This window comes from Coregonus lavaretus (genome assembly GCF_964263955.1).
Source record: "Coregonus lavaretus genome assembly, chromosome: 15".
Taxonomy (NCBI): domain Eukaryota; kingdom Metazoa; phylum Chordata; class Actinopteri; order Salmoniformes; family Salmonidae; genus Coregonus; species Coregonus lavaretus.
In genome coordinates, this window is record NC_140002.1 from 15,034,882 (window position 1) to 15,059,749 (window position 24,868).

The window sequence follows — 24,868 nt, forward strand, 5'->3', positions numbered from 1 at the left end:
GGCGTTGCAAGCCGAGCTACACGGGGCTACATCTGCCAATATACAATCAAATCAAATGTTATTTGTCAAATACACATGTTTAGCAGATGTTATTGCGGGTGTAGCGAAATGCTTGTGCTTCTAGCTCCCACAGTGCAGTGCAGTTTACATCAGTTGAGGCTGCTGAGGGGAGGACGGCTCATAATAATGGCTGAAATAGAGTCAATGGAATGGCATCAAACACGTGGTTTTCATGTGGTTGATACCATTCCATCGTGGTCCTCTGTAGCTCAGCTGGTAGAGCACGGCGCTTGTAACGCTAAGGTAGTGGGTTCGATCCCCGGGACCACCCATACACAAAAAAAATGTATGCACGCGTGACTGTAAGTCGCTTTGGATAAAAGCGTCTGCTAAATGGCATATTATTATTATATTATTATTATTGTTTCCGTTCCAGCCATTATTATGAGCCATCTACCCCTCAGCAGCCTCCACTAATTTCCATCTAGGCTAAATGTTCCCAGGGAGGAAATGTAACAATGTCACATGGTACTGGTGTGTCTGTATGTCAACCTTTAACCAACCTATTTCATCAATTCAAAGGGAACAGCCAAAACGGGATTTGAACTTGTGGCCCTGAGGTCCCACTATAGAGTATATTAGGAACTACACAGAAAGATACACAATTTCCCCTCTCTCTAAAAGAGTCCCATGCACAAATGCAAACCGGGGAACTTTCTTCAAAGGCCTGTGGGACTATCCCACTGCTGTCACCAATGTAGCAATTGAAGGGGAACCGCCAGAGGGACTGAACAAGCGACCATGTGGTTTTGGGGCAAATGCGCTTCCACAGGTGTCATAATACCCATAAAACCTAGCAGTCAAACAGGGAAATGGTTCCAATCGTTTTTCCACCATTCATTTTTCCCATAGGGGATTTTAGAAACATTTAAAAATAAGGGCAGTGTTTCGTGTAGGCTTACCCTGGCGTGACGTTTTGATAACCATGTAAATATCAAGGTGACTTTTATCAATATATTCGGCTCTATTTACTCTCAGATTTAAAAAAAAAAGAAAAGCTAATTGTCATCAAATCCCTGGGCCTCCCGATGGCGCAGTGGTGTAAGGCACTGCATCGCAGTGCTAGCTGTGCCACTAGAGATCCTGGTTCGAGTCCAGGCTCTGTCGCAGCCGGCCGCGGTTAGGGGAGGGTTTGGCCGGCAGGGATGTTCTTGTCCCATGTTCTTTCCCCATGTTCTTGCCCCATTTCTTCCGGCAATGTGTTGTGTTTCAGGGGACGCAGGGCTCTCGACCTTCGCCTCTCCGGAGTCCATAAGGGAGTTGCAGCGATGGGACAAGACTGTAACTACCAATTGGATACCACGAAAAAGGGGTAAAACTACAAATCCCTGCAAGCTCCTGCACGTCATCTCTAGCGGACACCTTCGCTAAATCACCTTGTCCTAGAGAGATTTACACGGTTATCAAAACGTCACGCCAGGGTAAGCCTACACGGAACACACCCCTTATTTTAAGTGTTTCTAAAATCTCCATAAACGATTGGAACCATTTCTCTGTTTGACCGCTAAGTTTTATGGATATTATGACACATACTGTGGTACTCTATTATTGATGCAGTATCAACCACCGGATTTAATTCCATGAAGTTTCTCCACTAGATGTCATCATAGAACACTGAGCTGAAGAGATATTGGATAAGATGTGATTGTAGTCTTCTATTTGAGGCTTTAGTCTAGAAAATAAAGTGCTCTTGACTATATTCTTACAAAATTCTTAATAAACCCCCATACCCTACTTCCAAAGCAGTTATAGACCTGAAAGGATTGGACAGATATTGTAATAGCTCATCCTTGATTGCCTCAGGAATTTTCACTGAACATTTAGATCTAGCCTACACAAACACCCAAGTCTAGGGTGTGGGGCAAGGGCTCAATTTGGAATTGGGCGTTTGTGTTAAACATTCAAATGTTCTGCTATTTTTTTTATTTTTTTTTGAAATTATACTTAAATGAAATGATAAATGATTCACAGATTAATTATATTTGTATGTTCTAGAGCTATGAACCTCATCCAACAGTAGCCACTGTACAACATTGGTATAGCCTGGTGAAACCATTCTGATTGCTGCGTTCACCATTCTATTTCACTTCACAGATCAGTCTGTGTCATTCCTCATTAAAACCGTTTGAGCCTGAGGGCTCTATTTTCGGCTTGTAAAAACTGTCTCTGGACCCCTTGCGCCAGGTTCGGTAATTTACTTCTCTAACATCAGCTCGCTTGCGCTGAGGTGGAAGGGGTGGCAATATTTGAGCTGTGTGTTCTTAACGTGCACCAAAGTGCCAGTTTCATGCAATGTAAGTGGGGACCCACCAAAATCATCTCTTATCGCAAACGCAGATGGTTATGGCATGGATTTTGTCAGTGGTGGCCATGGCGCAATGCCCATGTAAATAAAAAATACACATATCTGCTCACTGTTCTGCTGCTCTCCAAACATAATATTTGGTTCCAAACATAATCCTCTGGTTCATTCAGCCATTCCTTTGGGGAAAGAATAGGGTTTTGGGATAAACACCAAAATTAAGGTCTGAGGTTAACACAGGCTTAGGAGATCTTATACGTTTTGTTCTATGAGAAATATCAGTCAGTTAACATGACCTTTATGAATTAAGAAGCATTTGTGCTTTGTGTTTGTTCGTTCTGATAACATAAATGCATCAAAATTCACAAAAGGTGATGTTAGCTGATTAAGATTATCTCATAGAACAAAACGTAAAGATCTCCTAAGCCTGTGTTTACCACAGACCTTATTTTCGGCGTTTATCCAAAATCCCTACAAAAACTCCATTCATTTTCCCACAGGCTTTTCCCTAGTGCCTACAAAAAGACACAATTTCTATTGCGCTCTATTCCAAAACGCTGCATCTAGTCTTCTTCTATGGAAATACGGCAGTCCGCAAACAAATGTTAGAGGTGCATGCCGCCACCTGCTATACTAGAGTGTGTAGTTAATCACAGTTTACAGACTAAATGAATGAAGAAACCAACATTAAGAAAAACTAAACCCTCCTACCCAATCCTGTACTACTAAGAACATTTAAAAAAGAGCCCTACTAACTTCTAACAAACCCATCCCCCAAATCACTTACAACCCCCCTTCCAACCTCAATAACCCTACACATCAGTATTTCCCTCTCTTCCACATACTGGTACTAACAATACATCAACACATGCTTCACTGTTTCATCAACCATACACTCTGTACACAAACCTTTCACATGCTTGCCAACCAGATGTAATGAGTTCAATGTCCTAGGCGCAACCGAGCAAACACCACCTCATCCTTCCTAATCTGACCTTTGAATTTTGGTCCACCAACCTTTCTTTGGAGGGCATATAAATGCCAGATCTTGGGCTCGTTGTCCCACCTCTTCTGCCACACATCTATAATAATGGCTCTAATCTTACATCTGGCCTCACCTCTACCGAGTGGAGCACGAATGTCAATTAAATCTAGTTTTAAAGCCCTTTTGGCTACCTGGTCTACTATTTCCAGAGTGGGCTGGGATCCAGCAGACTCACACTACTACACCCAGTCTCTCGATGATTCTCCATAATAACATTAATGCCTCCAACCCTGCATCTATTGGACAAAGCCCAGACTGATACAGTATTATAAGTGAAATAGAATGGTGAACGCAGCGATCAGGCTGGTTCTACCAGGCTACAACATTGGTGCATTGTGATGACTTTCAAGAGATGTCATAAAGACAAGAAAATAGACATTCTTAACATTTGTCAATTCGTAATCCAATCAACATTGTATTATTTTTCATTCCATGTGATCAACAACCTCTAAATGTATCACCCAAAATGCCTTTGAAAGTAAATGTATTCAGTGTTGTGTGGAAACCCCATGAATTTTGCTGTGATGTCATGGAAGGCCCCTTACTGTAGCGTATAAAGGCACAGCAGAGAGGAAGTGGCTCTGAGAGTCCACATCTGAATCTGACAGTCAAGATGTCACTAAAGCTGCAGCTTTGCTTCCTATTGTTGTTTGTAAGGGGTGAGTAGGCTACTTCACTGAAAGTAATTGTGTCAGAGACAATGAAGTACAAAGTACCCAGGCAGGGTACATGTAGGCCTATACAATAGAGATTGACTGAGTTATATTTTGTTGTTGTAAGATATCACAAACCAATATGTTTGCTGTATTCATATTTTGATATTTTTTATGTTGTATATGTTTCCTCAATCTTTATGGCAGCGTGTCAGATCAATTAGAATGGAACTGCTTTTTTCTTGACACTGGTGCTGTGACGCATTTAGTTGTTTTCATGAGAATTGTGGAGGTGAATTGCTCTACTGTAAGTACATCTGAATGATGTGACCCATAGATTGAGATATATCAATGCTGATATTAAAATGTACTCAGGTTGGAGAGAAATGTTGTATATCGATATACAGCCTAGCATATATTGTATACAGGTGAATACTTAGAGAAACACAGAAAGCCACTGTTGACCACAGTGCCCTACTTTAGATTACACAGTAATATCTTCAAAAAATTCTCAATAATCTGCCACTGCCATCAGTTTTTTTGTTTTTGGGTCACATAGCGTATATACTATATTACTTTATAAACTGGGTGGTTCGAGCACTGAATGCTGATTGGCTGAAAGCCATGGTATATCAGTCCGTATACCATGGTTATGACAAACAAATACTTTTTACTGTTCTAATTATGTTGGTAACCAGTTTATAATAGCAATAAGGCAACTTGGGGGTTTGTGGTATATGGCCAATATACCACAGCTAAGTGCTGTATCCAGGCACTCCACATTGCGTCGCGCATAAGAACAGCCCTTAGCCGTGGTATTTTGGCCATATACAGTGGGGGGAAAAAAGTATTTAGTCAGCCACCAATTGTGCAAGTTCTCCCACTTAAAAAGATGAGAGAGGCCTGTAATTTTCATCATAGGTACACGTCAACTATGACAGACAAATTGAGAGAAAAAAAATCCAGAAAATCACATTGTAGGATTTTTAATGAATTTATTTGCAAATTATGGTGGAAAATAAGTATTTGGTCACCTACAAACAAGCAAGATTTCTGGCTCTCACATACCTGTAACTTCTTCTTTAAGAGGCTCCTCTGTCCTCCACTCGTTACCTGTATTAATGGCACCTGTTTGAACTTGTTATCAGTATAAAAGACACCTGTCCACAACCTCAAACAGTCACACTCCAAACTCCACTATGGCCAAGACCAAAGAGCTGTCAAAGGACACCAGAAACAAAATTGTAGACCTGCACCAGGCTGGGAAGACTGAATCTGCAATAGGTAAGCAGCTTGGTTTCAAGAAATCAACTGTGGGAGCAATTATTAGGAAATGGAAGACATACAAGACCACTGATAATCTCCCTCGATCTGGGGCTCCACGCAAGATCTCACCCCGTGGGGTCAAAATGATCACAAGAACGGTGAGCAAAAATCCCAGAACCACACGGGGGGACCTAGTGAATGACCTGCAGAGAGCTGGGACCAAAGTAACAAAGCCTACCATCAGTAACACACTACGCCGCCAGGGACTCAAATACTGCAGTGCCAGACGTGTCCCCCTGCTTAAGCCAGTACATGTCCAGGCCCGTCTGAAGTTAGCTAGAGTGCATTTGGATGATCCAGAAGAGGATTGGGAGAATGTCATATGGTCAGATGAAACCAAAATATAACTTTTTGGTAAAAACTCAACTCGTCGTGTTTGGAGGACAAAGAATGCTGAGTTGCATCCAAAGAACACCATACCTACTGTGAGAACTTGCACAATTGGTGGCTGACTAAATACTTTTTTCCCCACTGTACCACACCCCTTCATGCCTTATTGCTTAAGTATAGTATGATAACCATCTTGTGGTTTCTCTGACAAGTTGTGACAACACAAAAAGAATAGACATGATCAAATGCTCTGAGGATTGTATCACAGAGAATATGTGTACTTGTTTAATTGTTGCCTTATTTAAATATGTTTGGCAAATCATTGTCTTTGCATCTCTGAATGTCATTTGGTGACTTTTTAATCATACAGCATGGTTTTCAAATTGATAACAAAATGAGTCTAGTTATACAGTATATTAGGAATTGGCTAAAAGACTCTGCACTGCAATACACCATCTGTGTTTATTATCACAACGTTTCAACCAATATAGGTTGTCATCAGCTCTCATTGGGGTTCATATACTTTACCTCATTAAATAATGAATCTTCAATTCAAAATCACAATGGTTATTTCTAAATTACAGTAATTCCATGGATCCCTATAGACCATCCCCATGGAATTTATTTGGTTTCAGTAGGTGCTACAGTGAGGGAAAAAAGTATTTGATCCCCTGCTGATTTTGTACGTTTGCCCACTGACAAAGACATGATCAGTCTATAATTTTAATGGTAGGTTTATTTGAACAGTAAGAGACAGAATAACAATACAAAAAATCCAGAAAAACGCATGTCAGAAATGTTATAAATTGATTTGCATTTTAATGAGGGAAATAAGTATTTGACCCCTCTGCAAAACATGACTTAGTACTTGGTGGCAAAACCCTTGTTGGCAATCACAGAGGTCAGACGTTTCTTGTAGTTGGCCACCAGGTTTGCACACATCTCAGGAGGGATTTTGTTCCACTCCACTTTGCAGATCTTCTATTAAGTCTTAAGTCATTGAGGTTTCAAGGCTGACATTTGGCAACTCGAACATTCAGCTCCCTCCACAGATTTTCTATGGGATTAAGGTCTGGAGACTGGCTAGGCCACTCCAGGACCTTAATGTGCTTCTTCTTGAGCCACTCCTTTGTTGCCTTGGCCGTGTGTTTTGGGTCATTGTCATGCTGGAATACCCATCCACGACCCATTTTCAATGCCCTGGCTGAGGGAAGGAGGTTCTCACCCAAGATTTGATGGTACATGGCCCCGTCCATCGTCCCTTTGATGCGGTGAAGTTGTCCTGTCCCCTTAGCAGAAAAACACCCCCAAAGCATAATGTTTCCACCTCCATGTTTGACGGTGGGGATGGTGTTCTTGGGGTCATAGGCAGCATTCCTCCTCCTCCAAACACGGCGAGTTGAGTTGATGCCAAAGAGCTCAATTTTGGTCTCATCTGACCACAACACTTTCACCCAGTTCTCCTCTGAATCATTCAGATGTTCATTGGCAAACTTCAGACGGGCCTGTATATGTGCTTTCTTGAGCAGGGGGACCTTGCGTGCGCTGCAGGATTTCAGTCCTTCACGGCGTGGTGTGTTACCAATTGTTTTCTTGGTGACTAGGGTCCCAGCTGCCTTGAGATCATTGACAAGATCCTCCTGTGTAGTTCTGGGCTGATTCCTCACTGTTCTCATGATCATTACAACTCCACGAGGTGAGATCTTGCATGGAGCCCCAGGCCGAGGGAGATTGACAGTTATTTTGTGTTTCTTCCATTTGCGAATAATCGCACCAACTGTTGTCACCTTCTCACCAAGCTGCTTGGCGATGGTCTTGTAGCCCATTCCAGCCTTGTGTAGGTCTACAATCTTGTCCCTGACATCCTTGGAGAACTCTTTGGTCTTGGCCATGGTGGAGAGTTTGGAATCTGATTGATTGATTGCTTCTGTGGACAGGTGTCTTTTATACAGGTAACAAACTGAGATTATGAGCACTCCCTTTAAGAGTGTGCTCCTAATCTCAGCTCGTTACCTGTATAAAAGACACCTGGGAGCCAGAAATCTTTCTGATTGAGAGGGGGTCAAATACTTATTTCCCTCATTAAAATGCAAATCAATTTATAACATTTTTGACATGCGTTTTTCTGGATATTTTTGTTGTTATTCTGTCTCTCACTGTTCAAATAAACCTACCATTAAAATTATAGACTGATCATGTCTTTGTCAGTGGGCAAACGTACAAAATCAGCAGGGGATCAAATACTTTTTCCCCTCACTGTATATAGCATGACCCTATTATAAGGTTAGATTATTCCAGCCCACACAATGTATGAAAACAGTTACCCTTCAAAACATTTCAAGCCCACCAACACCAACTGTGTAAATTTGCCCCCACAGTTAATTTTTCCATGTACAGTAGGCCTACCACTAGTCATCGTCGCAGTAGAATAGGAAAAAGGAACACATGATGGTCACGTAGACAGTGTGAAGAAAACCACATGCCCCTTGCATTCGCTTTCACACCCATCATGTGAATGGTGACTGATCACGGCATATTTGATTTCCTGTCAGTCGTGGTGCAGAAGGATGTGTGAAAGTTGTCTGTAGCCCTACGTGCAGTGCAGGGGCAAATGCACACCCCGCATGTTGTTGTTTGTCACACCTCCCATAACCTCAAGCCTAACAATAGCAGCTCGACCTCCTTCAGTTTCCTCTGTAGCCCCCAGATGCGGAGTCTGAGACCAGGGGTAGGCAGAGTAGTAGAATAGTGCTATGAGTCAGAGCTGTGAGAAATGAGGGGTCAGTGTAAGGGTCTGACTCAGGTCTTATCCAGGTAATTTACACTGCCCACTTATTCATCAATCTACGACCCCTAAATCTTCTCTTTTATGATTGCTTTTCAGTACAGTCCATCCATGATCATACTATGTTAATGGAATACTGTAAGAAAGAGGAAAGTGCTGTTGAAAAGTAGGGTGAACTTGTTTTATTATGTTCATGTTTCAATCATGTTGGAACCTTACAGTTGAAGTCGGAAGTTTACATATACCTTAGCCAAATACATTTAAACTCAGTTTTTCACAATTCCTGACATCTAATCCTAGTAAAAATGCTCTGTCTTAGGTCAGTTAGGATCACCACTTTATTTAAAGAATGTGAAATGTCAGAATAGTAGTAGAGAGAATTATTTATTTCAGCTTTTATTTATTTCATCACATTCCCAGTGGGTCAGAAGTTTACATACGCTCAATTAGTATTTGGTAGCATTGCCTTTAAATTGTTTAACTTGGGTCAAACAATAAGTTTCCCACAATAAGTTGGGTGAATTTTGGCCTATTCCTCCTGACAGAGCTGGTGTAACTGAGTCAGGTTTGTAGGCCTCCTTGCTCGCACACGCTTTTTCAGTTCTGCCCACACATTTTCTATAGGATTGAGGTCAGAGCTTTGTGATGGCCACTCCAATACCTTGACTTTGTTGTCCTTAAGCCATTTTGCCACAACTTTGGAAGTATGCTTGGGGTCATTGTCCATTTGGAAGACCCATTTGCGACCAAGCTTTAACTTCCTGACTGATGTGTTGAGATGTTGCTTCAATATATCCACATAATTTTCCTTCCTCATGATGCCATCTATTTTGTGAAGTGCACCAGTACCTCCTGCATGCAAGCACCCCCACAGCATGATGCTGCCACCCCCGTGCTTCACGGTTGGGATGGTGTTCTTCGGCTTGCAAATTACCCCCTTGGTCATTATAGCCAAATAGTTCTAGTTTTGTTTCATCAGACCAGAGGACATTTCTCCAAAAAAGTACGATATTTGTCCCATGTGCAGTTGCAAACCGTAGTCTGGCTTTTTTATGGCGGTTTTGGAGCAGTGGCTTCTTCCTTGCTGAGCGGCCTTTCAGGTTATGTCGATATAGGACTCGTTTTACTGTGGATATAGATACTTTTGGACCTGTTTCCTCCAGCATCTTGACAAGGTCCTTTGCTGTTGTTCTGGGATTGATTTGCACTTTTCGCACCAAAGTACGTTCATTTCTAGGAGACAGAACACGTCTCCTTCCTGAGCGGTATGACGGCTGCATGGTCCCATGGTGTTTATACTTGCGTACTATTGTTTGTACAGATGAACGTGGTACCTTCATGCGTTTGGAAATTGCTCCCAAGGATGAACTAGACTTGTGGAGGTCTACAATTTTTTTTCTGAGGTCTTGGCTGATTTTTTGATTTTCCCATAATATCAAGCAAAGAGGCACTGAGTTTGAAGGTAGGCCTTGAAATACATCCACAGGTACACCTCCAATTGACTCAAATGATGTCAATTAGCCTATCAGAAGTTTCTAAAGCCATGACATCATTTTCTGGAATTTTCCAAGCTGTTTAAAGGCACAGTCAACTTAGTGTATGTAAACTTCTGACCCACTGGAATTGTTATACAGTGAATTATAAGTGAAATAATCTGTCTGTAAACAATTGTTGGAAAAATTACTTGTGTCATGCACAAAGTAGATGTCCTAACCGACTTGCCAAAACTATAGTTTGTTAACAAGAAATTTGTGGTGGTTGAAAAACGAGTTTTAATGACTCCAACCTAAGTGTATGTAAACTTCCGACTTCAACTGTATGTCATGTCAATCAAAGTATGTCCTATACTAACTCATTGGTATTTGCCATTGCAGGATCCGTTGCGGTGCAACATATGACCGTGATGGAGGGTGAGACTCTAACCATTAAGTGTCGCATTCGAAATGCCCACAGGAGCCACGTGGAATGGAAGAATCCTAATGGGCATGTGATGTTTTTCAATGACCATAAGGGTGAGGATATTATAATACCACCCTATAGACATTCATTATGATGTATTTTATATACTGAAACAAAGCAGTATCTCCATTTGAAAGTAGACTGGAAGCCCACTAAAAGAGCAATACAGGACTTATAGGTAGTTTAGGGAAATGTGATTTTATTCATATTGACAGCTGTATGGCTAGAATAGTTGTACGTGATACAAGTAAAAATGTTTGTTCCTACTCATATAGTAATATCTTTGTTATGAACTAAAGTAGTTGAGTCATCTTGTGACATGCATTCTCTCTCCCCTATCTTCACTAACAGCCCTGAGGGACAAGCGCTACAAGATAATCAACTTGTCCGAGTCCGATTTTTCAGTCAGTGTGTCTGATGTCACCTTCAAAGATGGAGGCCTCTACACATGTTTACATCACACAAAAGTGCCTGTTGTGAAGTTTATTACCGTGACAGTTTTGGGTAAGTATGACATATTGTCACTGCATTGTTGTCTATAGTGATTAAGAAAGCACACAGCCTTCGTCTTTACTGAGTAGAATTGTCAACGCGCATGCCCAGCCCACTTGATTATCTGTCTTTTTCAGCCATCTATTTATTGTGTTTGAGGCAAAATGATTGCTTTCCACCCCTTTATTTTAATGTCTTCATAAATGCAAATACACCCAGTAGATATATGCAAATGAGGCACATATAATTTTCTTTATTTTAACACAATATAAAATAAATACCTGATACCATTAGAAAATGTATATATGAGTGCATTCTAAGAAGAAGAAAAAAAGGGACATTTTACTTCGCCGTGCCAGTAAACATTTTTATGTGCTATACTTCATTCAATACCTGATGGATTAAAATAAATCCAAAAGTTTGGAGTATCTTCATCCATGGTCCAACTTCTGCATTCATTATCATTGTTTTCAAAACCTTTTAACAATTTTTACGACCGTTGCTAGTAGAATATTCGGTAACACTTTATGTGGGTAGTCCCAAGTAAATGGTTTGTACATGTTCAATAACTGTCAACAACAGTTCAACTAACTATCCACTAACCCTTATCCTAACCATAACACTAACTCTAATCCTAACCTTTATCAAGCAGTTGCTTATCAACATAGTTTGTTGATAGTATGACCATCTTTAGATCATCAATCTGAAACTATCCAAATAAAGTGTGACCGGATATTCATATTGGATCAGGAGGTAGTGCTTGCCCCATTCCCACTTACAACTAATGAAGTTGAATCCCAAAATCATAACCTCACTCTTTTTGTCATTCTCAAGGTATGCCAAAATTGGAGATGACAGAACACAATGGAAAGTCTGCCATCAAATGTTCAGCAGTGGGAAATAGACATCCTCCCAAAATCTCATGGCTTTTGGGGAGTGGGTTAGAAATTGATGGTAAGTGTCCTTTATTCTAGATTTATTTAGTAGATTTCATGGCAAAGGATTATGTTACGATCTAAACCTATGATCGAAACCTACTGATTTTTCTACACTTGCTATTTCTAGGGCTCCTAGGCCTAGCTAAAGGGTCTGTAACCTTATTTAACGTGTGCATGAATGTGAGAAGGTGTTGAATGCATGTGCCCCAGGAGACAGCAAGCTTACCCGAGTTCAGGGCCAGCTCTGTCTTGACTCCTTGGTTGGCCAGCCCAAGTGAGTTATGTTAAAAAATGGTGCATGACCAACAAATAATAGTATATACAAAAATGACAACAAAACATTGCATGCCAAAAACTAAAGATTCAAACCAAACCAAAGGGCCACCAAACTCCAGCAGCCTCACGGCTCTGCCAGCTGCCACACCCTGGTTTCCACACCTGTGCACAACTAACACTTAACAAGACTTCCTGGCAGAGCATAGCCTCTGACACTACATTGGTGTCAGAAGTGCAATGGTGGCCGTGAGGCCATCGGAACGCACGGTCAGACGTGTGAGGGGTTAGCGGTAGGTTGAAGCTCGGAGACTTGCCTTCCCGTTCGGAAGGGGCAGTGTAGCAATCCTCGCAATATGAGGCACGTTACAATTTCACACCAAGTGGGTTAACCCTATTGGCGCGGTGCATAGGGTGTTTGCCTTTCACAGCAGTGACCTGGGTTTGCTTCCCTGCCCCGCCCTGCCGTTCACTTACATTATTCAATATATTTAACCAATGATAACAACCATTGTCATGGACTGTGGAAAATAAAAACACAAGATAAGTCTAAATAGAGTAGTAGGAGACTGAGGATGTTGTGATGAGATATAACCAAGGGAAAGGCCTTAAAACAGTTTAGACTTCCCCCTCAAAAACAAATCCCCCACACATTCCACTTTATCTCATCCAAAATAAAGGGAAGTGAAATGTCTGTATTCTCCCTGTAAAGGGCAGTGCAGGTCAGTATTATAAGAAGAAGAATGATGGTTGTTGTTGATGTTCTGTTACATATGACATTTTGACAAAAGTGAATTGAACCTTTCTCTTGTTATTTAGCTCAGCCTCAGTATCTTTTGGAAAAAAACACATATTCGTCCCTGGATATCTTGCATGTTCAGTCCCACAAGAGGAGAGTCACAGTGAAATGCATCGTTCGCCATCCAGCCTTACACAATTCATCTCTGATGAATTCCATCAAAATTGGACAGAATCGTAAGTCCCAAGTTTATTGTTCACAATTTTGACCTTTCACTTGATTAGTTGTCGAGGTGGTATCCAAGATATGGGAGGTTGAATTTAGAAGGGTATGATAAATGACAATACTATGACATAAAACTCAGATTACCTCCTTGATAGTAATGTGGAAATATCCAACAAAGAATTTAAAATAACAGGTCTGCCTTTATTTGAAATGTAGTTCTGCTTGCAGTGGTCTATTTGAGGAACATTGTAAAGTGGAAAGTGTGCACATTTGTGGTTTCAATGCACAGTCACACTGTGGGTACTTTCTCACTGGTTTAAAATATGCCATGAGAACGGTAGGGTCATGGCACACTAGGGTATGTCTACCACACAAACATCAATAACTGGAATTCCCTTTTATCTTATAGCCCCTGAGGAATCACACTCCACTGCGAGAACCTCTCATTGGCCCAGTACAGAAGGTCCAACAGAGGTACCAACAACAACAGTCTCCCGTTGGCCTAGTACACAGGTGTCAACAGAAACACCAACAGCTACAGCCTTAGATTGGCCCAATACAAAGGGATCACCAGCATCAACCCCTGACTCACAACTCAGCACTCACAGTAAGTAAAAATTATTAACAGCCATGGTGCCCTGAGGTTACATCTACAAATGTTTTGCGAGTTGGTTTTCAACATGTTTTGTGAAAACTGCTTAGGCGCAAAACAAAAGCACTTGGTTCTCATACCACCAAGTCTGTTTCCTGAAATGGAAGCGAATAGCAATATTAGCCATATATGTCCTCAATTGTAAACCTCAGTCAAAGTTTCAGGCATTTTATTCTTTTTTGTTTTGTTAATTTAAGGTACCCAGAGTTTGTCATTTTATTGTTATATATACAGTATATTGACTTAAATTAGAACATTTTCATCTGTGGTACAATCAGTGAATGAAAATGACATACACTGTACTGTAATATCAATGCAATAAAACCACACATCAACAACTAGAAGTCTATTTAGTTTGTAATGAATCAACAAATGCATTTCCTCATTGGATTTATCAATGTCTGTCGAATATATTTTCCTCCAGGTCAGCCAGCCCACTCAGTGTTCGAAGCTACAGGGTACACACTTGCTAATGACAGCAGCAGCAACTCAACCAGTACTGCCGGTAAGAACAAGACTAACCATAGCGAGTATTGTATGGGAAGAAATTCACAGTATCATTGCCATCTAGTCTTACAAGTTATTCAGTGGGCTGCTTCTCCACCTAGTGGTGACTTTCCATCACTACAGATTAGGGTTGAATGGCGGGGACACCGTTACCGAGATTTACCCGGATTTACCGACCAAAAACCACTCCCTTTTCCCGGGATAAATAACTGCGAAAAAAAAGAAATTATTTATATGAACAGCATGGCGTGAAATGGAACTGTTAAATTACATGTGATGTCTAAATCTGGCTTCTCTACACCCTCTGCATGATGAATCAAGGCTCAGGGTGGGGACAGACAGCCCATCTCAGTATGGAGAGCAGTTCACAATGCATGTAGTAGACCTATCATCTCATCATGCTAACTTTTTTTCTTGTGACCGGGAGGCCTACAGTGGCTTGCGAAAGTATTCACCCCCCTTGGCATTTTTCCTATTTTGTTGCCTTACAACTTGGAATTAAAATTGATTTTTGGGGGGTTTGTATCATTTGATTTACACAACATGCCTACCACTCTGAAGATGCAAAATATTTTGTATTGTGAAAAAAAAAACAAGAAATAAGACTAAAAAACACAACTTGAGCGTGCGTAACTATTCACCCCCCCAAAGTCAATACTTTGTAGAGCCACCTTTTGCAGCAATTACAGCTGCAAGTCTCTTGGGGTATGTCTCTATAAGCTTTGCACATCTAGCCACTGGGATTTTTGCCCATTCTTCAAGGCAAAACTGCTCCAGCTCCTTCAAGTTGGATGTTTTCCGCTGGTGTACAGCAATCTTTAAGTCATACCACAGATTCTCAATTGGATTGAGGTCTGGGCTTTGACTAGGCCATTCCAAGACATTTAAATGTTTCCCCTTAAACCACTAAAGTGTTGCTTTAGCAGTATGCTTAGGGTTATTGTCCTGCTGGAAGGTGAACCTCCGTCCCAGTCTCAAATCTCTGGAAGACTGAAACAGGTTTCCCTCAAGAATATCCCTGTATTTAGCGCAATCCATCATTCATTCAATTTTGACCAGTTTCCCAGTCCCTGCTGATTAAAAACATCCCACAGCATGATGCTGCCACCACCATGCTTCACAGTGGGGATGGTGTTCTCGGGGTGATGAGAGGTGTTGGGTTTGTGCCAGACATAGTGTTTTCCTTGATGGCCAAAAAGCTCAATTTTAGTCTCATCTGACCAGAGTACCTTCTTCCATATGTTTGGGGAGTCTCCCACATGCCTTTAGGCGAAAACCAAACATGTTTGCTTATTTTTTTCTTTAAGCAATGGCTTTTTTCTGGCCACTCTTCCATAAAGCCCAGCTCTGTGGAGTGTATGGCTTAAAGTGGTCCTATGGACAGATACTCCAATCTCCGCTGTGGAGCTTTGCAGCTCCTTCAGGGTTATCTTTGGTCTCTTTGTTGCCTCTCTGAATAATGCCCTCCTTGCCTGGTCTGGGAGTTTTGGTGGGCGGCCCTCTCTTGGCAGGTTTGTTGTGGTGCCATATTCTTTCCATTTTTTAATAATGGATTTAATGGTGCTCCGTGGGATGTTCAAGGTTTCGGATATTTTTTTAGAACCCAACCCTGATCTGTACTTCTTCACAGCTTTGTCCCTGACCTGTTTGGAGAGCTCCTTGGTCTTCATGGTGCCGCTTGCTTGGTGGTGCCCCTTGCTTAGTGGTGTTGCAGACTCTGGGGCCTTTCAGAACAGGTGTATATATACTGAGATCATGTGACACTTAGAATGCACACAGGTGGACTTTATTTAACTAATTATGTGACTTCTGAAGGTAATTGGTTGCACCAGATCTTATTTAGGGGCTTCATAGCAAAGTGGGTGAATACATACAGTGAGGGAAAAAGGTATTTGATCCCATGCTGATTTTGTACGTTTGCCCACTGACAAAGAAATGATCAGTCTATAATTTTAATGGTAGGTTTATTTTAACAGTGAGAGACAGAATAACAACAAAAAAATCCAGAAAAACTCATGTCAAAAATGTTATAAATTGATTTTCATTTTAATGAGGGAAATAAGTATTTGACCCCCTCTCAATCAGAAAGATTTCTGGCTCCCAGGTGTCTTTTATACATGTAACAGGCTGATATTAGGAGCACACTCTTAAAGGGAGTGCTCCTAATCTCAGCTTGTTACCTGTATAAAAGACACCTGTCCACAGAAGCAATCAATCAATCAGATTCCAAACTCTCCACCATGGCCAAGACCAAAGAGCTCTCCAAGGATGTCAGGGACAAGATTGTAGACCTACGCAAGGCTGGAATGGGCTACAAGACCATCGCCAAGCAGCTTGGTGAGAAGGTGACAACAGTTGGTGCGATAATTCGCAAATGGAAGAAACACAAAATAACTGTCAATCTCCCTCGGCCTGGGGCTCCATGCAAGATCTCACCTCGTGGAGTTGCAATGATCATGAGAACAGTGAGGAATTAGCCCAGAACTACACAGGAGGATCTTGTCAATGATCTCAAGGCAGCTGGGACCATAGTCACCAAGAAAACAATTGGTAACACACTACGCTGTGAAGGACTGAAATCGTGCAGCGCCCGCAAGGTCCCCCTGCTCAAGAAAGCACATATACAGGGCCGTCTGAAGTTTGCCAATGAACATCTGAATGATTCAGAGGAGAACTGGGTGAAAGTGTTGTGGTCAGATGAGACCAAAATGGAGCTCTTTGGCATCAACTCAACTCGCCGTGTTTGGAGTAGGAGGAATGCTGCCTATGACCCCAAGAACACCATCCCCACCGTCAAACATGGAGGTGGAAACATTATGCTTTGGGGGTGTTTTTCTGCTAAGGGGACAGGACAACTTCACCACATCAAAGGGACGATGGACGGCGCCATGTACCGTCAAATCTTGGGTGAGAACCTCCTTCCCTCAGCCAGGGCATTGAAAATGGGTCGTGGATGGGTATTCCAGCATGACAATGACCCAAAACACACGGCCAAGGCAACAAAGGAGTGGCTCAAGAAGAAGCACATTAAGGTCCTGGAGTGGCCTAGCCAGTCTCCAGACCTTAATCCCATAGAAAATCTGTGAAGGGAGCTGAAGGTTCGAGTTGCCAAACGTCAGGCTCGAAACCTTAATGACTTGGAGAAGATCTGCAAAGAGGAGTGGGACAAAATCCCTCCTGAGATGTGTGCAAAGCTGGTGGCCAACTACAAGAAACGTCTGACCTCTGTGAATGCCAACAAGGGTTTTGCCACCAACTACTAAGTCATGTTTTGCAGAGGGGTCAAATACTTATTTCCCTCATTAAAATGCAAATCAATTTATAACATTTTTTACATGCGTTTTTCTGGATTTTGTTGTTGTTATTCTGTCTCTCACTGTTCAAATAAACCTACCATTAACATAATAGACTGATCATGTCTTTGTCAGTGGGCAAACGTACAAAATCAGCAGGGGGATCAAATACTTTTTTCCCTCACTGTATGCACAAAACACTTTTCCATTATTTTTTCATTTCACTTCACCAATTTGGACTATTTTGTATGTCCATTACATGAAATCCAAATAAAAATCAATTTAAATTACAGGTTGTAATGCAACAAAATAGGAAAAACGCCAAGGGGGAAGAATACTTTTGCAAGGCACTGAATATTTGTTGCAGCATAGCCTATGCTACAGTAATATAAACACCGAATGTGCGTCTATTTTAAGACCTCCATCTGGTTTTCGGGTTCACCTTGTTTTTTAATTGTAAATATTTTTTAATTGCAGCTGTAGAGTTTTAAAAAAGCCTATCACTCAAATATCATAGCTTTAAATCAGTGCACGCGCGAGCACTCTCTCACAGTCTTTCTCTCTTTCCATCAACTCCATTCAAATTGCATCCAAAATAGATGATCCTGTTCTAGTTTGATATATAGCCCTATATATAGATCTCCTAGCCTACCTCTTTCAGGTAATACATTCAATGCAGTATTAGCCTTTATATTTAGCTAATTAATGCTGGGTTATGCATAATAAGCTTCTAACTTATAGCCTCTGTCTCTTGCACAATACGCACACACCTGTGTTCCACTGGCCTCCTTAAAAAAACACTCCTTAGCTCTTGGAGTCCCATGCAGGAAAATCTAGAAAAGCTTGCTGGACATTTTTATTTTTGTTGCATTTCTTATACCAATAAACTATTCGAAGAGGGACGCAAGCTCTATTTTGCTGAATGTTAAGCAGCCAATAGAACTCATGAGTAACGTAGTTTGAAAGAAGAGTGAACGTGTGATGGCGGTAGATGGTAGCAGTCATTTATTCAGACCCATAACTATTCAATCTTCGTGAAGAGAAGTGAAAGCCTTCTGCATCTAATTCTAGTCCTATATTATTCAGGGATGTCATTTGAATGATGACGATAAGGACAACAAAACGTATTTAATTTAACTGTTGAAAGCGAGGAAGGAATGACGCAACAATAGAGAGAGAAAGAGGTAGGCTAATAACATTAGGGAAAATATAATGAAAGGTAGCCCTATATACATTCATGCATTCGGAAAGTATTCAGACCCCTTGATTTTTTTTCCACATTTTGTTATGTTACAGCCGTATTCTAAAATTGATTAAATAAATGTTTCTCCTCATCAATCTACACACAATAACCCATAATGACAAAGTGAAAACAAGTTTTTAGAAAAACAGAAATACGTTATTTACATAAGTATTCAGACCCTTTGCTATGAGACTCGAAATTGTGCATCCTGTTTCCATTGATCATCCTTGAGATGTATCTACAACTTGATTGGAGTCCACGTGTGGTAAATTCAATTGATTGGACATGATTTGGAAAGGCACACACCTGTCTATATAAGGTCCCACAGTTGACAGTGCATGTCAGAGCAAAAAGCAAGTCATGAGGTCGAAGGAATTGTCTGTAGAGCTCCAAGACAGGATTGTGTCGAGGCACAGATCTGGGGAAGGGTACCAAAAACATTCTGCACCATTGAAGGTCCCCAAGAACACAGTGGCCTCCATCATTCTTAAATGGAATAAGTTTGGAACCACCAAGACTCTTCCTATAGCTGGCCCCCGGCCAAACTGAGCAATCGGGGGAGAAGGCCCTTGGTCAGGGAGGTGACCAAGAACCCGATGGTCACTCTGACAGAGCTCCAGAGTTCCTCTGTGGAGATGAGAGAACCTTCCAGAAGGACAACCATCTCTGCAGCACTCCACCAATCAGGACTTTATGATAGAGTGGCCAGACGGAATCCACTCCTCAGTAAAAGGAACATGACAGCCCGCTTGGAGTTTGCCAAAAGGTTCTCTGGTCTGATGAAATCAAGATTGAACTCTTTGGCCTGAATGCCAAGCATCCTGTCTGGAGGAAACCTGGTACCATCCCTACGGTGAAGCATGGTGGTGGAAGCATCATTATGTAGGGATGTTTTTCAGCAGGGACTGGGAGACTAGTCAGGATAGAGGGAAAGATGAACGGAGTAAAGTACAGAGAGATCCTTGATGAAAACCTCCTCCAGAGCGCTCAGAACCTCAGACTGGGGCAAAGGTTTACCTTCCAACAGGGCAACCACCCTAAGCACACAGCCAAGACAACGCAGGAGTGGCTTTGGGACAAGTCTCTGAATGTCCTTGAGTGGCCCAGCCAGAGCCCGGACTTGAACCCGATCAAACATCTCTGGAGAGACCTGAAAATAGCTGTGCAGCGACCCTCCCCATCCAACCTGACAGAGCTTGAGAGGATTCACAGAGAATAATGGGAGAAACTCCCCAAATACAGGTGTGCCAAGTCATACCCAAGAAGACTCGAGGCTGTAATCGCTGCCAAAGGTGCTTCAACAAAGTACTGAGTAAAGGGTCTGAATACTTACGTAAATGTGATATTTCAGTTTTTTATTTGTAATAAATTAGCAAAATTTTCAAAAAACCTGTTTTTGCTTTGTCATTATGGGGTATTGTGTGTAGATTGATGAAGGAAAAAACTATTTAATCAGTTTTAGAATAAGGCTGTAACGTAACAAAATATGTAAAAAGTGAAGGGGTCTGAATACTTTCCGAATGCACTGCATGCGTCAGCCAACTAATTATACAAATAGGCACTATTATATTTCAAAATTAAAATCAAATTCGCTAGCCTATACTTGTAACTTTTTAGGCTGCATGTGCTGCACCAGAATCGCATGTTCTCTTCTGCTTTATCATGGTTGGAACGATGTGCGTAATTCCAGTCCGTACAATACAGTAATAGAGTTCACACTCTATTAGTCTCTTGGAGCTAGATTAATTAATTTAACCAAGAGAGCATATACAGTGGGGGAAAAAAGTATTTAGTCAGCCACCAATTGTGCAAGTTCTCCCACTTAAAAAGATGAGAGAGGCCTGTAATTTTCATCATAGGTACAATTGGTGGCTGACTAAATACTTTTTTCCCCCACTGTATGTATTGGATAATGGCATAATCATTTGGGCTTTTTTGGGCTTGGGCTCATTAAATGTCGTTAATGTAAGGCTCATAAGATGTATTTAATATATGGCTCATCAGGCTCAGGTAGCATCAGGTTTGAATTTTCATGCTGATCAAAGCTCTAATCAAATCCATACATTTTTATATGCTTTAGAATGCTTTTGAATGACACTTCCTGTTTTGGTGGGAAATACCGGGTGACCCGGGAGAAAAGTGGTTTGTTCTCAGGATGGAACATTTGTAAAATACCGGGAAAATATTCAACCCTTCTACAGATGTCCATCATAGCAGCATCCAATATTATTTTATTATAGTATCAATTGAATTGAATCACTATTGTTTTATCCACAAATACACTCCATATCCTCCTGAACAAGGTGACTGTAGGTACTGTCTAGAATAGCTGTATGATGCATTCATTCATTCATTACCCTGTAATTCCCTGTAGATTGGTCGTCAGTGTCCCAGACAACAGAGAACACACCTCATAATGGCACAGGAACCAACTCCACTAATGCTAGAGGTAAGTCAGTCTTACTATTTTTCCGAAGTGCATAGAGATCTGGTTAAGTGAGTCATGTTTAGGGTCTGTGTAAGCCAGACATGGATATAAGGCTACAGTAGAAGAGGCTAAAGTTGCACTGATGGTCTCATTCACAGGAAGCTTCTTCGATGAGACGGAGAGACAGAAAGGAAATGGAGGAAGTGCGCCATTGCTCATCTTCCTCGTGACATGCCTCATCCTTGGTCTGCTGGTGGTCGTTACGTTCTTTGTAATCAAGCTGAGGAGGGCTCACATACTCTGGAAGAAAGGTAACCAGAGACCAGCACACCTCTCGGCTCTCACTGTTTAGGATCTTCTCATGACTTTGCATGTTTGGTCATCTTTGGTTTATGGCAGGTGTGCACAACTCAAGTCCTCAACTGGAATTTCGCTCTGTTGGTTTTCCTTTCTCCCTGGCACTTGGATCAGTTGGTATTAACCAAACGTGGTTTTTCAGGTCTAGATCAGAAAAAACAAAAACCAGTAAATAACCTGCAGCCCTCAAGGACTTGAGTTGTGCACCCCTGTTTATGTATGTCTGCCACTAAATCTTAAACTTTTCACAAGTAATTATTCAGAAATTATCATAGTTTTGATCATTGGGCGGCAGGTAGCTTAGTGGGTAAGAGCGTTGTGCCAGTAACCGAAAGGTCGCTGGTTCTAATCCCCGAGCCGACTAGGTGAAAAATCTGTCGATGTGCCCTTAAGCAAGGCACTTAACCCTAATTGCTCCTGTAAGTCGCTCTGGATAAGAGCGTCTGCTAAATGACTAAAATGTAAAATGTAAAAAATTACAGAAAATGAAGACTCTGATCAATCTGTGGAGAGCAGCAGATCAAAATCAAGCAATGAAGAAAAACAATCCAGAAGAAGAAGGGGAAATGGTAATATTTTATATCCTACATAGTGTGATTTCTGTGACATGCCTATAAAAAAGACTTCAGCCAATGAAAGAGCACAATGACAAAAAAGCACAATTATAAGGCCTATCCCACAATTCAATGTCTATTCCACGTTGGTTCAACTTAATTTCATTGAAATGACGTGGAAACAACGTTGATTCAACCAGTGTGTGCCCAGTGGGATGTCTAATATATTCTCAAATTGTAGGAAATGTTATATGTTCCACATGGTAAAAAATGCCTGTTTTTCTAGGACTTTTTAACATTGGATTCACAAAGTATGTCGTTGAGGAACCCATGGCAACAGAGACGACGACGACAACAACAAACACTAAAACAGAAGGGGCTCCTGAAATTCAAGTCATCCCACAAACAAATGGAGCAACCCAAAGCCCTCAGATCAAGGAGATGGAACTGTAAAAAATGTGTGTTTTAATATAGAGAATTCTAAATCATAAGTACCTTAGATTTTTTTAAAAATGTAATATTGTTTTAAAACGTGCTGTGATATGGTGGATAATTCTGTGCATACACAGGCTCATAAGCTTTACTTTTGTACTGAAAAACTTGAAAACAATTAAGAATATACAACATAATTATATGGATTATTCTGTGGAAGTACCCCCCCACACACACACACACAGCTCATACACAGACCCACTCACACACTACACAAACACAACCACACACAAAATCACCATATTCACTTATGCGACTATTTATTATATTTATCCTGCTGCTCAGTGACTTTAACCCTGCCACCAGTATCCCTTTCATTGATTGGTACTGATATTGACCTTGTTTATAGTGTATATTCTCGTGTGCATTAATTTTATTATTTTGTGTACTTTTATTATTTTTGTATTTCTTTTATATTACTTAGTACAACTGCATTGTTAAGGAAGAGCTTGTAAGCAAGCATTTCACTGCAATGTTTACACATGTTGTATCCTGTGCACATAACAAATAAACTCTGATTAGATTTTCAGTATTGCATAATTGTATTATATTTACACTATCTTTGTTTGGGTGATTTCTCTATTGGGCTACATACCTTTGAATAACAAATACCATGAACTGTTCTCCTGCTAGTTGAATGCTGGGCTAGAACAAAGCGTGCACCCTCCTGGGGGTCTCCTAAGATAATTAGTGTGATGCCCTGTTTACATTGTGACGTATTTCATTATGCTGTACATTATCTTCATGCAAACTCATTCCGCTACTGGACAGAGAGCATAGGGAGGGTTTCACAATGCAAGACAAGATGGAGTAGAGTCTCTCCTACTGTTTTTAAAAACAATAGGAAAATACGTGCCTTATTTCAATATGATGTTTCAGTCCCATATGTCATATCTTTCTGGAATGGCCTTTTTAAGAAATATTCATGGGAAATATTTGGTCTCTTTCTCAGAAGTTTTTAAGATTAAAGACGTTTCATATAAATTAATCCACAAGTGCTTCCCCTACTAAACATGATCTTAAAACGTTTTTAAAAGACATTGTTTCTTGTACCTTGTGTAATTAACAACCGGAGACTGTTTTACATGTGTTTTGGTGTTGTTCTTATACCCGGAAGCTGTGGCAAGATATCTGTAGACTTGTTTTACACAGAGTGTATAAAACATTATGAACACCTGCTCTTTCCATGACATCGACTGAATAGGTGAATCCAGGTGAAAGCTATGATCCCTTATTGATGTCCCTTGTTAAATCCACTTCAATCAGTGTAGATGAAGGGTAGGATACAGGTTAAAGAAGGATTTTTAAGCCATGATACAATTGAGACATGGATTGTGTATGTGTGCCATTCAGGATGTGAATGGGCAAGACAAAATATTTAAGTGCCTTTGAACGGGTAGTAGGTGCCAGGTGCACCGGTTTGTGTCAAGAACTGCAACGCTGATGGGTTTTTCACGCTAAACAGTTTCCCATGTGTTTCAAGAATGGTCCACCACCCAAAGGACATCCAGCCAACATGACACAACTGTGGGAGGAAGCATTGGAGTAACCATCGGCCAGCATCCCTGTGGTTTGTGCGTGTTTTTATTTCTGATGTATCAAATACTTATGTCATGCAATAAAATGCAAATTAATTACTTAAAAATCATACAATGTGATTTTCTGGATTTTTGTTTTAGATTCCGTCTCTCACAGTTGAAGTGTACCTATGATAAAAAATTACAGACTTCTACATGCTTTGTAAGTAGGAAAACCTGCAAAATCGGCAGTGTATCAAATACTTGTTCTCCCCACTGTATATATCAAAGGGATGTAACCCAAACAAAGACTGAGGTGTAACTTCTACACAATACACGGGACGAGACCCGTAAACGACAAGAGCACAATACACGGTACTCACGAGACCAAGGGACATGGGACAATTATCGACAAGGACAATGGGGAACAGAGGGCACATATATACACATACTAATCAGGGGGAATGGGAACCAGGTGTGCGTAATGAGACAAGACAGTCCGGGGTTGGTGGTAATGGTCTAGTTCAGTGACACCTAGAAGGCCGGTGACGTAGACCTCCGGAGCTGGTGAATGCAATGAGCAGCAGTACCGGGGGGAACCGTGACAGACCGATGCGCTGCACCAAAAGCGGGACGACACTGGCCTCGGGGACGACCACAGGGACGCGGTGCGGGTCGGTCAGTGCGCCGACGGGGAA

At 41.2% G+C, this 24,868-nt stretch overlaps 1 protein-coding gene across 2 annotated transcripts; it reads left to right on the forward strand.

The window, feature by feature from the left end:
• Window positions 1-1,101: 1,101 nt before the first annotated feature.
• LOC311143211 (cytotoxic and regulatory T-cell molecule-like) lies at window positions 1,102-23,182 on the forward strand. Of its 2 annotated transcripts, none has more exons than XM_084179010.1 (11): window positions 1,102-1,481; window positions 10,376-10,513; window positions 10,812-10,964; window positions 11,787-11,906; window positions 12,983-13,138; window positions 13,537-13,734; window positions 14,204-14,284; window positions 21,197-21,271; window positions 21,409-21,561; window positions 22,090-22,176; window positions 22,448-23,182. In XM_084179010.1, exons 2-11 carry the CDS (start codon window positions 10,396-10,398, stop codon window positions 22,612-22,614), a joined length of 1,308 nt encoding a protein of 435 aa, XP_084035136.1. In that variant the 5' UTR covers window positions 1,102-1,481; window positions 10,376-10,395; the 3' UTR covers window positions 22,615-23,182. The 2 variants fall into 2 exon arrangements, with proteins under 2 accessions (XP_084035136.1, XP_084035135.1); XM_084179009.1 differs by lacking the exon at window positions 1,102-1,481 and adding an exon at window positions 3,997-4,066.
• Window positions 23,183-24,868: the final 1,686 nt, after the last annotated feature.

Coding starts and splice junctions, on each gene's coding strand:
- LOC311143211 (XM_084179009.1), top strand. CDS start 4,021: ATGTCACTAAAGCTGCAGCTTTGCTTCCTATTGTTGTTTGTAAGGG. Junction 4,067..10,375: donor CCTATTGTTGTTTGTAAGGG/GTGAGTAGGCTA, acceptor TTGCCATTGCAG/GATCCGTTGCGGTGCAACAT. Junction 10,514..10,811: donor GTTTTTCAATGACCATAAGG/GTGAGGATATTA, acceptor CTTCACTAACAG/CCCTGAGGGACAAGCGCTAC.